Source organism: Perognathus longimembris, chromosome 12 (genome assembly GCF_023159225.1).
Source record: "Perognathus longimembris pacificus isolate PPM17 chromosome 12, ASM2315922v1, whole genome shotgun sequence".
Classification (NCBI taxonomy): Eukaryota; Metazoa; Chordata; class Mammalia; order Rodentia; family Heteromyidae; genus Perognathus; species Perognathus longimembris.
Window position 1 is genome coordinate 2336285 of NC_063172.1, and position 14590 is coordinate 2350874.

At 39.2% G+C, this 14590-nt stretch overlaps 1 protein-coding gene across 8 annotated transcripts in view; it reads left to right on the forward strand.

The window, feature by feature from the left end:
- The window catches only part of Ptk2 (protein tyrosine kinase 2), a 201261-nt gene that overhangs the window by 73452 nt on the left and 113219 nt on the right, over window positions 1-14590 (forward strand). For all 8 annotated transcript variants that reach the window (XM_048358854.1, XM_048358863.1, XM_048358853.1 and 5 more), the window contains one exon: window positions 6804-6891. In XM_048358854.1, the coding sequence (XP_048214811.1) occupies window positions 6804-6891 (88 nt within the window). The remainder of the gene's footprint in view (window positions 1-6803; window positions 6892-14590) is intronic.

Consider the following 14590-nt stretch of genomic DNA (forward strand, 5'->3'; position numbering starts at 1 on the left):
TTGATTCCCCAGCACCACATATACAGAAAACGGCCAGAAGCGGCGCTGTGGCTCAAGTGGCAGAGTGCTAGCCTTGAGCGGGAAGAAGCCAGGGACAGTGCTCAGGCCCTGAGTCCAAGGCCCAGGACTGGCCAAAAAAAAAAAAAAAGCTCATATTCTCGCAGGTGGTGGAAAAAAGTCTTAAGCTGTTGAATGATTATAGAACAAGACAGCATGTTTTGATCCAATGAAAAATGCAGACTTTCAACAGTAATAGGAAATTGAAATTCACCATTGAACTGTGGATAGCTATATTCAAAGTGGTAAAGTAAAACGGAAGTAAATTAAGTGGAAAAAGTAAAAGGAACCTATACTTAAGCATTCAATTCAAATTGTTGTTCAAGAACCAGGTGATGTAGAGACAGTTTCCTTAGATTTTAGTACCAAAGAAACAAATATCTGAGAAAGAGATTGGTCTTTGAATGAAGGTTTCAGATCAAGAACAAATAATTTGACTAGATGTAAACACACCTTAACTCCTTAACACCTTAATATGACAACTGACTTTCAATTGGAATTAGTATAGCATAAAACAAGTAGGAAGGAAACAAAGTATCTCAGCAAATAATAACCAAGGAGGAAAAAAAACAGATCTGATGTTGCCCTGTTAATATCCAATTAAGAAACATGAAAAGAATTATTTTCAAGTACTACTAGAGATACAGAGGGCAGGTTTATAATAAAACTTTCACTAAATATTTAAAAAATAACTTTCACTTGCCTTCCCTACCAACCTGCTGTTCAGTTTCCCTCCTGCATCAATGACCTTCTGGGTCTTCACTTGGCTGTCACAGCTTGGGGTGCTCTATTTTTCTTTTAGGAAGCAAAGTAACTTTGCTTCCTCCTGCTCTGCCTTAACCTACCTTTGGCATTTACATACACACGTGTAATTGGATGTATACAGGGAAACCAATAAGCAAACTCGTGTGGTTATCTTGGCAAAATCCCTGAAGGTGGTGGGTAGAGAGTAGTGAAATGGTGGGATGTGTGTGATCCTTTAGGCTGAAGTATTCACTTAAGTATGTAAATTGGTTCTGTACAGAAACTTAAAGTGGCCTTTTGGCACACAGGGCAAAGCCCCAAAGGTTCTGACTCCCTTATAGCACTTCAGTCCTGTCTTCTGCTGTTCTTCTCATTGTAGTTACTTTGGTCCCTTTGGACTTTGCATCAACTCTATTATGAAGCTAGGGACTGTTTTCATAAATGCCCACTTTACAATTTCAATAGGTAGTCTCTTCTCTTGTTAGCCATATTAATTGGTGAAAAGAATAGCTTCCTCAGGCTTGTTTGATCTCTCACCACCACCTTTGCCTTTACCTTTTACAACTTCTTACTTACTGACTCCAGTCTTTGGCTCTCTCATTGGCTTTTGAACAAGCCATTACGTTGACCCTTGGTGTGACCTTGGGTGTGCTGTTTTCCTTGCCAGTCTACTTGGGACTTCCTTCATTCAGAGCAAGGACTCAACTATCACCTTTTCCCATGGCCTTTATATTTTTCAGCTTTCTCCAGGGACTTTTTCTTATTCACCACTATTCCTGCTATAAAATATATATCCAATAAAAACATTTTAATGAAATACAATGAATTAATATATTGAGAATGTAATTTAAAGATAAGCCAAGAGCAAAAAAGAATATAATGCTCTAGAACCTTGTATTCATGTAGTAACTAAACACTGTTAAGATAATGAAAATGAAGTAGCTTGTTTTTAATTTACTCATGATGTCTGGTAAGTGTATCTGACCTATGAGGAGACCTAAGGAAATAGGAGACTGGCACTGTTTTACTCTTACCTGGATTCTGGGCCAGGAAAGAAGCAGATAAGGGGACAGCTGTGAGATGTGAAGGCCTGATTAGTAAACCAAGTACTTGCTTGAATGTCAGTTTTCTGGCTCTCTAACAGCTATACTAAGTTCATGTGAGTCTTTAAAATTTACAGAAGCTGAGTGAAGGGTGTATAGGGCTTCTACAGTATGCTGTAAATGCTTCTAAGATTACGCCCCTACAACTGGAGGTTTCAGTTATATATGTATATTTAACAACACTAATAACAAAAGCTTATTATTAGTTTGCTTGCACGATAGGGAGAAAAATGTGATGATACTGACTAAGATGATGATGTTTGAGGTGATTTTTTTGTGTGTGTGCCTTACTGCTTAACTGATATTTTCATCCTTTTCGAAATGAAAAAAATCTATTATAAAGAGATTGAGGGCTGTGAATATGGCTTAGTGGTAGAGTGCTTGCCTAGCATGCATGAAGCCCTGGGCTCATTTCCTCAGTACCACATACACAGAAAAAGCTGGAACTGGTACTGTGGCCCAACTGGTAGAGTGCTAGCTAGCCCTTGAGCAAAAGAAGCTCAGGGACAGTGCCCAAGCCCTGAGTTCAAGCCCAGGACTGGGGGGAAGGGGGAGAGATTGAATGTGTTTATGTATTTTTCAAGTGTATTATTATATTATTTCACTGTTCGAAGGTTGTGTTGTTTATCTTTTGTCTGCTATGTTAATGTATACAACTATAATTTTTTACTTTTCTTGGTGATTCTCTTTCTATTCTTTGAGTTTCAGGCTTTGCGAGCCACCTGAAAGCTCATGATCACATATTTATTCATCTGTACTTCTTGTTACCAGTACCTAATTTTTTCTTCTATGCTTCTTGTTAGTAACAAATTGTCTCTGAATTGGTAAATTGTAGCCCACTTGATTAGGGGTATGCCCATTCCCAAAATTCTTTGTCCAGAGGAAGCCACTGTCCTAATTTTTGACATACTCATTTCTTTGCTTTTCAAAGGAAATTTTCATATGTTTTGTCCAAATCTGAGGTCATGATCATTCATTGTTTGAATCAGGAGGACATGATTTTATTGGACTCTTAATGGAGAACTATGTAGATCAATGACAGTCTCCTTGATCAGAATATACTATTATTAAATATAGGAAGCTTTTGGAAGCACGAAGTTCAACATTTGGCCAACTCTCAGAGATGGAAATGGGTTGGCACCAGTGCAGAAGCAAAGTAAAATTGAACTGATCAGGACTAGTCTATATTTGGAAGCCTGTTTTTTTGGCATTTGGTCTGTTATGTTGAATTGGAGAAGGAAGGGAACTAAGAAGGAGCCTTGCTTAGGTAGGTGACCTGGGGGTGCATGTCCATTGAGTATATTATCAGCTGATTCGTAAGTGTGCTGGGGAACTCATTTCCATTGAGTCAGTGGCGGGAACTTATAACTGAGGCTATTGAGTAGTCTTATGATACGAGAGTTTAAGAAAATGTATCAAAAGTTGCAAACAATACCCAGAAGCCCACCCCTGGTGCTTTACAGGCTCACTCAGGCCTGTAATCCTCAGGAGGCTGAGACCCGAGGATCGTGGTTGACATCCAACGAGGGCCTCTTATCTCAACCAGCAGAAAACCAGAAGAGGATAGACGTGGTTCAACGTGGTAGAGTGTTAGCCTTGAGCAAAAGTGCTCCGGGACAGGCCCAGGCTCTGAATTCAAGCCCTACAACTGACCAAAAAAAAAAAAAAACAAACAACGCCCCCAGAAGCCCTCAGCTTCTGTAAAATTTAAAGACTCACATAAACTTAGTACAGCTGTTAGGTAGAGACCAAAAACTGACTTTCATGTGAGCCCTTGGTCTACTATACAGACCGTCACATCTCACAGCTGTCCCCTTATCCCCCTTTCCTGGCCCAGGATCCAGCGGAGAGTACAATGGTGCCAGTTAACTCTCCTGTTGCCTTAGGTCTTCTCTAATCTGGGGCAGTTGCTTAGTCTGCCTGTCATTCATGAATTTGATACTTCTGAAGTGTACTAACTTTTGTGTTCCTCAAATGGGTTTGACTGATTTGTTTGTTTTTCATCCTGAAGGTTATGGCTTTTAACAAAATTTCCACAGTTAAGGTAGTATCTCATACCAGGAAGGCCATAAGGACAGTGACTTAATTTACAGGTGACTGTAACTTGAATCACTTGCTTGTGGTTGTGGTAGCCAGATTTCTCCACTGTGAGGTCACTGTTTCCCTTTTGCAATTAAGTGTCTTCTTAATTGAGACTGTGCAAGTTTCCTGGCTGTCATTTTATTTTCATCAACTAACCTTTGTTTTCATTGATGACTCTATTCTTGCATTCATTTGCTCTAATTTTGTCCTAAGCAATGTATTTCTGTTTCCATCTTTCCCAGCTTTTTAAAATTGGAGGTCTTTGTTCACATCACATAATTCATAAGGGTCATCTGTGTTGTTGTGTGAACCTGTACTTTATTCATTACATAAACTGGCAGCTAATCCATCTGAATACCTGAGCTATTATGTTTTTAGTTCCCCTTAGCTTTGTTCTTTTCCCTTTCTTCTTGTCTCTTTTCCTCCCTCCCTTCCTTCGTCTTTTTTTGAGGAAAAAGTGAGGGGCAGTATGAACTCAGGGCCTTGTACATACTAGACAAGTGTTCTAACATCTAGGACATACAACCAGCCCTTTTTACTGTAGTTATTTTCCAAACTGTATTTGGTTGTTGGAATGACCTTTCTGTTGATCAGAGTGGGGAATTGAAGTCTCCCACTGTTAGTATTCTGGGGTCTATCAATGGTTCCATAAATAAGTCCAGAAATGTTTGTTTAATGAACCTGGGTGCACTGGTATTATTTGGTCATTACAGTAATTGTAATTTCCTTTTCATGAATTATTCCTTTTAATATAAAGTGGTTTCTTTGTCTCTTCTGACTGATTTTAGCTTGAAGCCTATTTTTTTTTTTTTAAATTCAAATGTAATGTAAGGGGACTCATGCCTTCTTTCAGGATCTATTTCCTTGAAAATATTTTTCTATTCCTTTACTCTGTCTTTGTCAGTGGTTATGTGTTTCTTGTAGGCAACAAGTGGTTGGATCTATTCTGTTTGTCTTGTACTGGGGATTGAACTCGGGACCTTAAGCTTGCTAGGCAAGCACTGTTATGTTGAATCATGCCTCTAGCCCTGGATCTTTTTTTTTTTTTTTGTAATCCCATGTTGTTGCTGTACATATTTTGATTGGAAATTAAGACCTTTAAGATTTTTATGTTAATATTGGAAGGTATGTTGTATTTTCTATCCTTGTAAAAATTATGTGTGTGTGAGAGAAAGAGAGAGAGAGAAAGAATGTGTGAGTGAGATACTCTTTTTTATTCCTACTTTACTAATCTTAGTAGGATTTCTTTCTTTTTTCCCCCTGTATTTTCCTGCTTTTGATTTTCTTCTTCTTTTTTTAATAGCATTCTGTGTGTACTGGTCAGCTTAAAGTCAGGGTCTGGGCACTGGTTCTCCCCCCCTCCCCCTTTTTTTTTAACTCAGGGATGGCACTCTACCATTTGAGCCACACCTCCACTTCTCGCTTTAAATTGCAGTCCTCAGATCTCAGCCTCCTAAGTAGCTAGGCTTAAAGACTTGAGCCACTGGTACCCAGCTAGTAGGATTCCTTTAGCTACTGCTAATCATGGAAGGTGTTGATTTCAACCCCCCCCCCCTTTTATTTTTTGTGCTGGTACTGGGGCTTGAACTCAGAACTTGGGCACTGTCCCTTACCTTTTTTACTTAAGGCTGGCACTATGCCACAACTCTACTTTTGACTTTTTGGTAGTTAATTGATGATAAGAGTTGGACTTTCTTGCTCAGGATGACTTTAAACCACCATCTTAACTCAAGTGGTAAAGTGCTTGCCTATTATGTACAGCCCTAGGTTCAATTCTCAATACCGCAAAGAATAAATGGTGGGAGAGAGGAACATTGACTATGTCTAACAAAGGCCTCACATCCAGAGTCTACTAACCAGCTCCACATCAGTGGCTGATTAGAAGAAAGGCAGAAAATCCAGTTGGAGAAAATATGACAGCTTGAGCTGCCCTTTCACAATGATAATACAATGTCCAATGAACCTATGAGGAAACACTCAATCTCATTAGTTATATAGGAAATGTTAATTAAAGCCCCATGCACGATTACTATGCCCTTTAGAGTGAGCTCACCTGCAGGTGCCGGTAGACCATGAGGACATAGAAGACCTCATGCTGCTGGCGAGTGACTTGTTACCCAGCAATCTTTTTGGCACACATGGTAGTAACTGCTCCCACTCCTATCTATACTCATGACTCAGAGACTGTGCTTGGGTACATATGTTCACCAGAAGACACACACACAGAAGAGTGTTCATATGGGCAGACACACACACACACACACACACACATACACACACACACACACAATCACACACCAAGAACCATACAGAATGCATTCAAAGGAAGTTGAAAAAATGTTCATAGTACCATTAGTCCTATAGCCAAAAAGCTGAGTGTGGCCAATGACAGTACAGAGAAAAAATAATTATACAGGGCTATGCAGTTCAACCTTGATCAAACTGCAGCTATTAGCATATTGTGGAATGAAAGACACCAGGCACCATGCGCACATGGCATTTCAGTTCCCTGACCTAAATTAGACATAGGGACACTTCTAGAATGGGTATGAGTGTGGGCAGTGGGGAGCATAATCTATAGGCTACAGGCCCTGCCTTCTCCTCATGTTCTCTTTCCTCACATACTTATGACTGGTATACTTGTTTTGTGCTGAAATAGAATCTCAGTGTAAGGAGTAATTGATTATACTTGATCTTATTTTTAAATATTTCAGAGTCATTGACAGTGCTATAATTCACAATAACAGTATAGTTGTAAATGATGAACTGAAAAAATTGGTTTTTCCTAATTATTCTATTTTGTGAATTATTTTTTAGATATGAATTGAGAATTCGTTATTTGCCAAAAGGATTTCTAAACCAGTTTACTGAAGACAAGCCAACTCTGAATTTCTTCTACCAACAGGTATAAGAGAATACTTTAATATCCTTTCTTGTTCTGTTTCTTTGACTCTTAAGAGATTTCATTTTTATCAAGATATAGAGAATATCAATTCTTTAGTGTATGACAATGAGACTCTCACCGAAATAAATCTTGTATACCTTGCAAAATTTTGTGTGTTCAGAGAAATGTTCACTTGTTTTATGTGGCAACAGCGAGCCCATGAACTTTGTTCTATCTTCAAGTGCCTATCAATAAATTTGTTATATTTAAAAATTGTCATTACAGTGAACTTGACCCATCTTGATAACAGTTTGCATAATTAAACAGTAATATTGGGGCTGGGAATATGGCCTAGTGGCAAGAGTGCTTGACTCATATACGTGAAGCCCTGGGTTCGATTCCCCAGCACCACATATATAGAAAATGGCCAGAGGTGGCGCTGTGGCTCAAGTGGCAGAGTGCTAGCCTTGAGCAAAAAGAAGCCAGGGACAGTGCTCAAGCTCTGAGTTCAAGGCCCAGGACTGGCCAAAAAAAAAATAATAATATTTTTACACCAACCAGCTTGCTTTTTATACCTTAGCCAATAAATATATGTGACATGAATGTACTAACACAATATTACCACCAAGTCAATGTTACTGATTAATAATATTGAAGAATGTCTCCAAAGGCTATAGAATATTGAGGCATTCATAGAATTTTATTGCTTAATATACTTTTTTTGTGTTAAGTGTCTATTCTGGGTCAGGAATACTGAAATTGTAAGTTGCTCTTTATTTCCTCCATCTTCTGGAAAAATCTTGGAAACAATTAGCATATGTTGCTTCTAAGTGTGAACTAACTATAGGACTGCATGTAGAAGGGCCTGCCATCTTACTGTGAATGTGCAACCTGAATGTCCTCCAGGAACATGTCATTGAGGAGAGCGTTCACCTTCAAATTAGGAAAAGTTGAACTTTCTCTGTAAAAACTAGGAGAGGGGAGAAAAAAAAATATATTCCTGTTTAAGTCTAAAGTATAAAGCACTTGAATTTAAAAGAAAACAAAACAACATCAACAAAAGAACAGGTCATAGGGAATACATCACACAAATAGAGGAGCTTAGGTTTTTTCCCTGTAGGTTATTTTTAGTGAATGCCTTGATTAAATTGTGTGTGTGCACGCGCATGCCAGTGCCAGACCTGGGTCTTGAGGTCAGGGCTTAGGTGCTGTCCCTGAGCTTTCATACTTGAGGCTAGCCTTCTACCATATGAGCTATAGCTCTCCTTGTGGCTTTGTTTTGGTGGTTAAGATCAGAGTCATTTGGACCTTCATGTCTGAGCTAGCTGCAAGCCATAATCCTCAAATTTCAGCCTCCTGAGTGGTGAATTTTCAGTTTTTTTTTTTTTTGGCCAGTCCTGGGCCTTGGACTCAGGGCCTGAGCACTGTCCCTGGCTTCTTCCAGCTCAAGGCTAGCACTCTGCCACTTGAGCCACAGCGCCACTTCTGGCCATTTTCTGTATATGTGGTGCTGGGGAATCGAACCTAGGGCCTCGTGTATCCGAGGCAGGCACTCTTGCCACTAGGCTATATCCCCAGCCCCGAATTTTCAGTTTTTAAGTGAGATCACCCTGATTGGATGTCAGTGAGGGAATGGAATAGATTTGTAAAGATGCATGCATATTAGAAAAGGTCTTTACCTAATCCAATAAGAAATTAAAAAGTAGAAGAGCATAGAGTTAAGCCATGAGCCAATGTAGTAGATGAATTTGACAGTATCCTGAGTCTGAACTAAAATGAACTGGAAAAATAAGGAAGAAACATAGGTTTAAGTCTGGACATCTAGTACCGGGAAGGAATAATGGTGGATTCAGAAGAGTGAGATGAGAAGGTGAAAGTTTCTTTTCTTTCTATGTTAGATAACATAGTGCTTTCAAGAGTTAAATCAGAAAGCAGGAAACTACAGAAGTTTCCATTTATTGGAGTTGGGGTGAGGTAGAATCATATAGGAAGTGTAAGATAGCAGAGAAGGAATCTGTAGGTAATTTTGAAGATTTACAGGAATACTGACTTGAATCAGAGAGGAGTTTAATATGACAGAATAGACAGAGGACATGTGCTTGGATTCCAGCTAAGATCATTGTTGACCTATTCATAAGTGCAGAAATGCTTTCTAGCTTACAAACAACTCTTACGTACATCACTCTTCCTCACCTATTAGCTCTCTGATGAATTGAATATTTTGATGCCATGTTGGCAAGAGAGTTTAACTGGCATGTTCTTATAGTTTGTGTGTTTATCATCTGACATGCTTGGGCCCAAGGACTTTCTGATCAGAAAAATATTTCTGTTTTGGGATATTTGCATATAGATAATTAGATGTTCTGGGGATGTCTTGAAGTATATTCATGAAATCATTTATGCTTCACATATACCTTATACACATAGCCTGAAGACAGTCTTACATATATATTAAAATGATTTGGGGCATAAAGCAAAGGTTCATGGTATGGAATTCTTAAAGCATCATGTCAGAAGTCCAAAACTCAAAAGTTATGTATTTGGGAGCATTTTGGATTTTAGTTTCAAATTAGAGCTCTTGACTTACATTGTACTTTCTTTCCTGCTAGGTGATAATTTTTTATATTAGTTAGCATAGTTCCTCCGAGAAACAAATTTACCTACTAAGAAAACATATGGTTGCTTTGGTGGCATTGATTTCCCGAATACACAATACAGGCCTAAATAGCTTGCAGTTACTTCTTTTCTAATTTCTAGGTTGACCTAAAATCATCAGCTTTTCTTTCCTTTTACCCTCTTCCTAGGTTGTCCTAGTTTGTCTTTTTGAAACTGTATGGTCAGCAGTTAGTATTGTGAATGCCAGTGAGTCCAGAAGATCTCCTTTCCCTAAAGAACATGTTTCACTGTGGTGTGGACTCAAGTTGAGTAGCCCTTAGGACACGCACGCTGAGTGTCGCGTGCAGTGAGTACTGCGCGTGCCTGCGGTGCATTCTGCAGCTCTACGAGCTTCTTCTCCAAGCCTCCTGCTGTTGTTACGTTTCACACCATAGACATACATGGTGCCTACCCACAAAGCCATTATGTTGATTGAAAGAAAAACTTGCCTGTGCAGCGGCAGGCTGCTGAGCACCCAGAATTTATTATTTGTAATCAAGATGCAGGCTTTGAATGGTTCATGCCTCATCCTCTCCTCTTCCTGTGTTGTCTACGATTCTGAAGTTCTTCTCACCGCCTTTTGCTGCCATTCATTTCTACTTCTCTCTCTTTTTTAATCTTGTCCTTTTCACTTTTAAAAATGAGTTCACTGTGGCACGTTTAGGTAAGTCCAGAGAATACTCCAAAACATAATCATGTCGGTTATCCTATTTGTTATGTGTGCTTTTTCAGTAGTTTTCCAAGTATACACTTCGTTTTTGGGTGCTGGTTCTGGGGATTGAACTCAGGGCCTGGGTGATATCCTAGTTCAAGGCTAGCGCTCTACCACTGGAGCCACAACCCTACTCTGGGGTTTTTTTGGTAGTTAATTGGAGGTAATTTGGTAGTTAATTGGGCTTTCAGGTGTGAGCCAGTGCTTGGCTTCCAAGTACACACATTTTAAAGAAATGCACCTGCAGCTAAGTCATGCCCCGTTGTCATGATAATTGCCTGGTTCACATGACAATAGACAGGGAGAGGTAAATGGTGCTTTTAGCCACAAACAGACAGGGGAGAAAGGATGCTTCATGATTTCTCAGAACACATGCTTTGACAGAAGTAGGCCTTCAGTTGGAACATGTCTCACTGCAGCCTGGAATCAAGTTGAGGAGTCCTTATAAAGCACAGAAAACTAAGTGTAATGTGCATGAATACCGTCATGTGTGTACTCCCATGAATTTTTAGGCTCTGTAGCCTAGGACAGTTCTTTTCCTGAGGTGTGTTTGGCAGCCCCCTTGCTATCAGCATCATTTTCTAAGTAATTAACAGTGGAACACTGACAGTTTCTCTATTTGGCCTGATAATTTTATCTGTAGGAATTTATTCTAAAATGTAATAAGATGTACATGTATGTATGTATAAGATTACTCAAGAATATTACAATAACAAAAAGGGATATGGAGGCATTGCATGTCTGTTGGGTAAGTAAGTCCTTTTGAGTTTCAAGTCTATGCCTCCAGCATAAGCAGTAGTGTGTAACACTTCATACCAATGGATGTATTAAAGGCCTTGTATTAAAGGCTATTCTTTAGTTTGTGTGAAAAAATGATCAATTTTTCATTTTTTCCTGATGTAACGAAGTTCTGAAAATACCAAGTTTTCATTGATAGCTTCGAAAGTCATTATATGTTTGACTTCATGCAATACAGTCTCAATGCAGACTGAGCCCTGGTGTGTGTTTTGAGATGCCACAGCTATCATAGATAATCCATAGGTTGCCATACATAGTACAAGTTAATAACTTGAGTGTAGATTTAATTCCAAAGTTCTCCTATTTAAAGTAACATATATACGGTCTCTTTTTCCTCTAATTAATAGCCTTTTAAGCTATTTATAGCCACTTAGCTGAAATACTAAGAACTTGTCACTGAATTCAGAAAGGAATAATTTTATAAGGGTCTTGGAATTTGATGATACCATTATCTCTGAAAAAATCTGTAATATTTGATATGAACATATAGGATGTACATGTGTTATGTGCATTTGCACTGAATTCCAAACTAAATCAGTCCTTTTTGTGTGTGTCCTGGTTCTACTCAAGACCTGGGCTCTCTGTCCTTGAGCTTTTTTGCTCTAGGGTAGCAGACTACCTCTGGAACTACAGCTACATTTCCAGCTTTTTGGTGGTTAATTGGAGATAAGCCTCAACAGATTTTCCTGCCTAGGCTCGCTTTGAACCTCAGTCCTCAGATCTCAGCCTCCCGAGTAGCTAGGATTACTGGCATAAGCCATTGGTCCCTGGCTTAAGTCAGTGAATTTTAAAATGGTTTAGACTGTAATATCTAAGACATGCATTGTTTTGTAAGCTCTTGTACTTAACAATGAAAAACCCCTGACCCTACTGCTCATGTAAAAAATTTCCTGTCCCATGCCCCTCCAGCTATTATCCTGAAGTTTGTGTTTCTCACTCCTTTACTCTTTTGTTGGCCACTTTGTCATGTTTTGTTAGTTTAGTATGGTTGTAGGGGAGAATGATTTCATTGTTACATCTTGTGCTGTGTTCCAAGCAATCTCACCCCCAGTGTCACTCTCCCCCCCACACACAAAAACTCCACCAGATTTCATTGTTGCTTTCATAGTTACAAATCTATTTTTCACTCTTTGCTTTTCCCTTTCCCCATTCCTGTCTTTTCCTAAGTAGTCCCTTAATTGATTCATGTTCTGTGTTAATTCCTGTCATGTTTTATAAGGTGTGAAGTATTTTGCAGTCCTGTCCTAAGGCACAAGCTGACCCTACTTCTCCAGCCCTCGCATTTTTTGTTTTTGTCATTTGCTTCGGTTTGTTTTGGCTTTGTTTTCCAGTTCTTTTGATACTGATAGCTCATGTTTTGTCCAAAGTCGTCTTGCTTGAGTAGAATGTGTTTCCTTTAATCCTTCACTACAGGCAATTAAATAAATACCTGTTATTTCAGGGATTCTAATTCTGTTCTTTCCAATCTGGGTCTTTGGACTTTTTCCTGCCTGAAAGACACCACTGCTGTGTATACAGCTCAGAGTTGATAGTTTTTTCCCCAGGGCAGTTTAAATCAGACTTACTGACTGATTTTTACATAACTATTGAAGTTTGCTCTCATCCTGTCTCTTTGTAGGTGATCTATCTTTTCCCTCTGGCTGGTCCAGGATCCTTATTGTCCTGGATGGTGTGTGCTTTTATTACAAACCATTTGTGGATTTCCATTTTCTTCTTGATCTCTGTTGTACTCCTGTGCCTCTCTGGTTTCCCTCTCTTTAATCAATTCTGGACGTAGTATTGTGCTGGACTGCCTCAATTCTTTGTTATTCCTTCTTAGTGTTTAGTTGACATCAGCATTCAGTCTCTCATTTATTCCTTCATACCCATTAACTTCTGTCTCATGGTTTCATGGTCTCTTTGGGATGTGTAATTCAGATACATATGTTGATTACCAACTCTCCCTCATTATAGCTCATTTTATCTTTAGTAAATTTGAGTTTTTTATTTCATTTATTTTTTCACAAACATTTTATTTCCTTAAAAGTTGTCAATTTCTGTTTCATTCCCCTTATCCTTTGATCACTACTGTCTTTCTTTGACTGTTTTACATTCAGTTAATGTCTCCATTCCTGTCTGTGGAGTCTTTGGCTTCATATCCATGGGTAATGGATTGTTCTAACCCTTACATGGTCTCCTTTCATTGTGTATTCTGAAATCCTAGTTTATTGGTCTTCACAACAACATTTGTGGGAAGATTGGGGTCCTAGACTGGAAATTCCCTTTTCTAAATGTTTGTACTTGCTGGGGAAGAGGTTCCAATGAATGTAGTCTTTTGAGCAGATCCCCCAAATTATGCAGACTACAGGGTCTGAGAGTCAGGCTGTCACATGGGAAGCAGGGACAAGTGCTGAATCCTCAGCTGGCTTCAGAAGACAATTTTTCCACTTGGCCTTCCGGCCTTCTCAGAGTCTTAGTTTGCTTCTTTTACCTGCCCTATCCCCTGTCATTTACCTTTGGTCATTACACTCAAGTAAGAACATTGATTGTTCTTACGTTGTTCATAACTCTAGCTCTGATTCAGTTGGCAAGCCTCTGTAGCTATCCTTTTGGACTCCTGTTTAGTGATTATTATTTCCATGCAAGGGCCTCGAGAGAAGGGAGCTTGGTGGTTTAAGCCCTGAAAGAAGGCCATTGTAGCTGCGGGGTGGTAGAGCATCTAAGAAGGCAGTGGTGTCTGAGAGATGAGACAGTAAAGCATTTCCTCTTTTGCCCTTCTTATGAAAGACTCAGGGAAGGTTTCGTTTCCAGGGATAACAATACCCACTTAGGTTTCAAAGGCATTGTTCATTTGTTCTTCACTTGTTTTATAAGCTAGGGGTGGTCTCCTGACAGTCCCTGGTGTCAACAAGCATCAGGGCTTTTGATTACTCTCCTGACAGGCTCAACTGTTGGGAACTTAATTTCTTTTACTTCAGGGTTTTGCTTTTGCTGTACCTTTTTATTATGAAATTTATCCAGTTGAAACTTGAAAGAATTTTACAGTGATCCTCAGTGCTTGTCCACCTGGATTCTGCCTGTGGTATTTTCGTATGCTTCCCTTTATCTTTTATTTGCTCATTATCATCTCAATTTGGGGCTATTTCATTGTAAATTTCTGATTATAGTGTATAAAATGTATATTGTTTTATAGTTCAGTATTTAATTACAGCTAATATTTATATGTACTTAATTGTACAGATATTGCATTTATATTTGTTGAACTTTCACAAATGCCTTCACTGTAATCATCTAACTGCCCTTTAGGATGTAGACTATGAATATCACCCCCAGTTCCTCCCACCAACCTTCCCAGTTAGCCCGCTCAACCACAAGTACCCTGTGTTCCTATTTTACCGCTGCTGTGGTTTGTATTCTTTAAGCCTTTGTTTTCAGCATCATGTTTTTTTTTTTTTTTTTTTTTGGCCAGTCCTGGGCCTTGGACTCAGGGCCTGAGCACTGTCCCTGGCTTCTTCCCGCTCAAGGCTAGCACTCTGCCACTTGAGCCACAGCGCCGCTTCTGGCCGTTTTCTATAT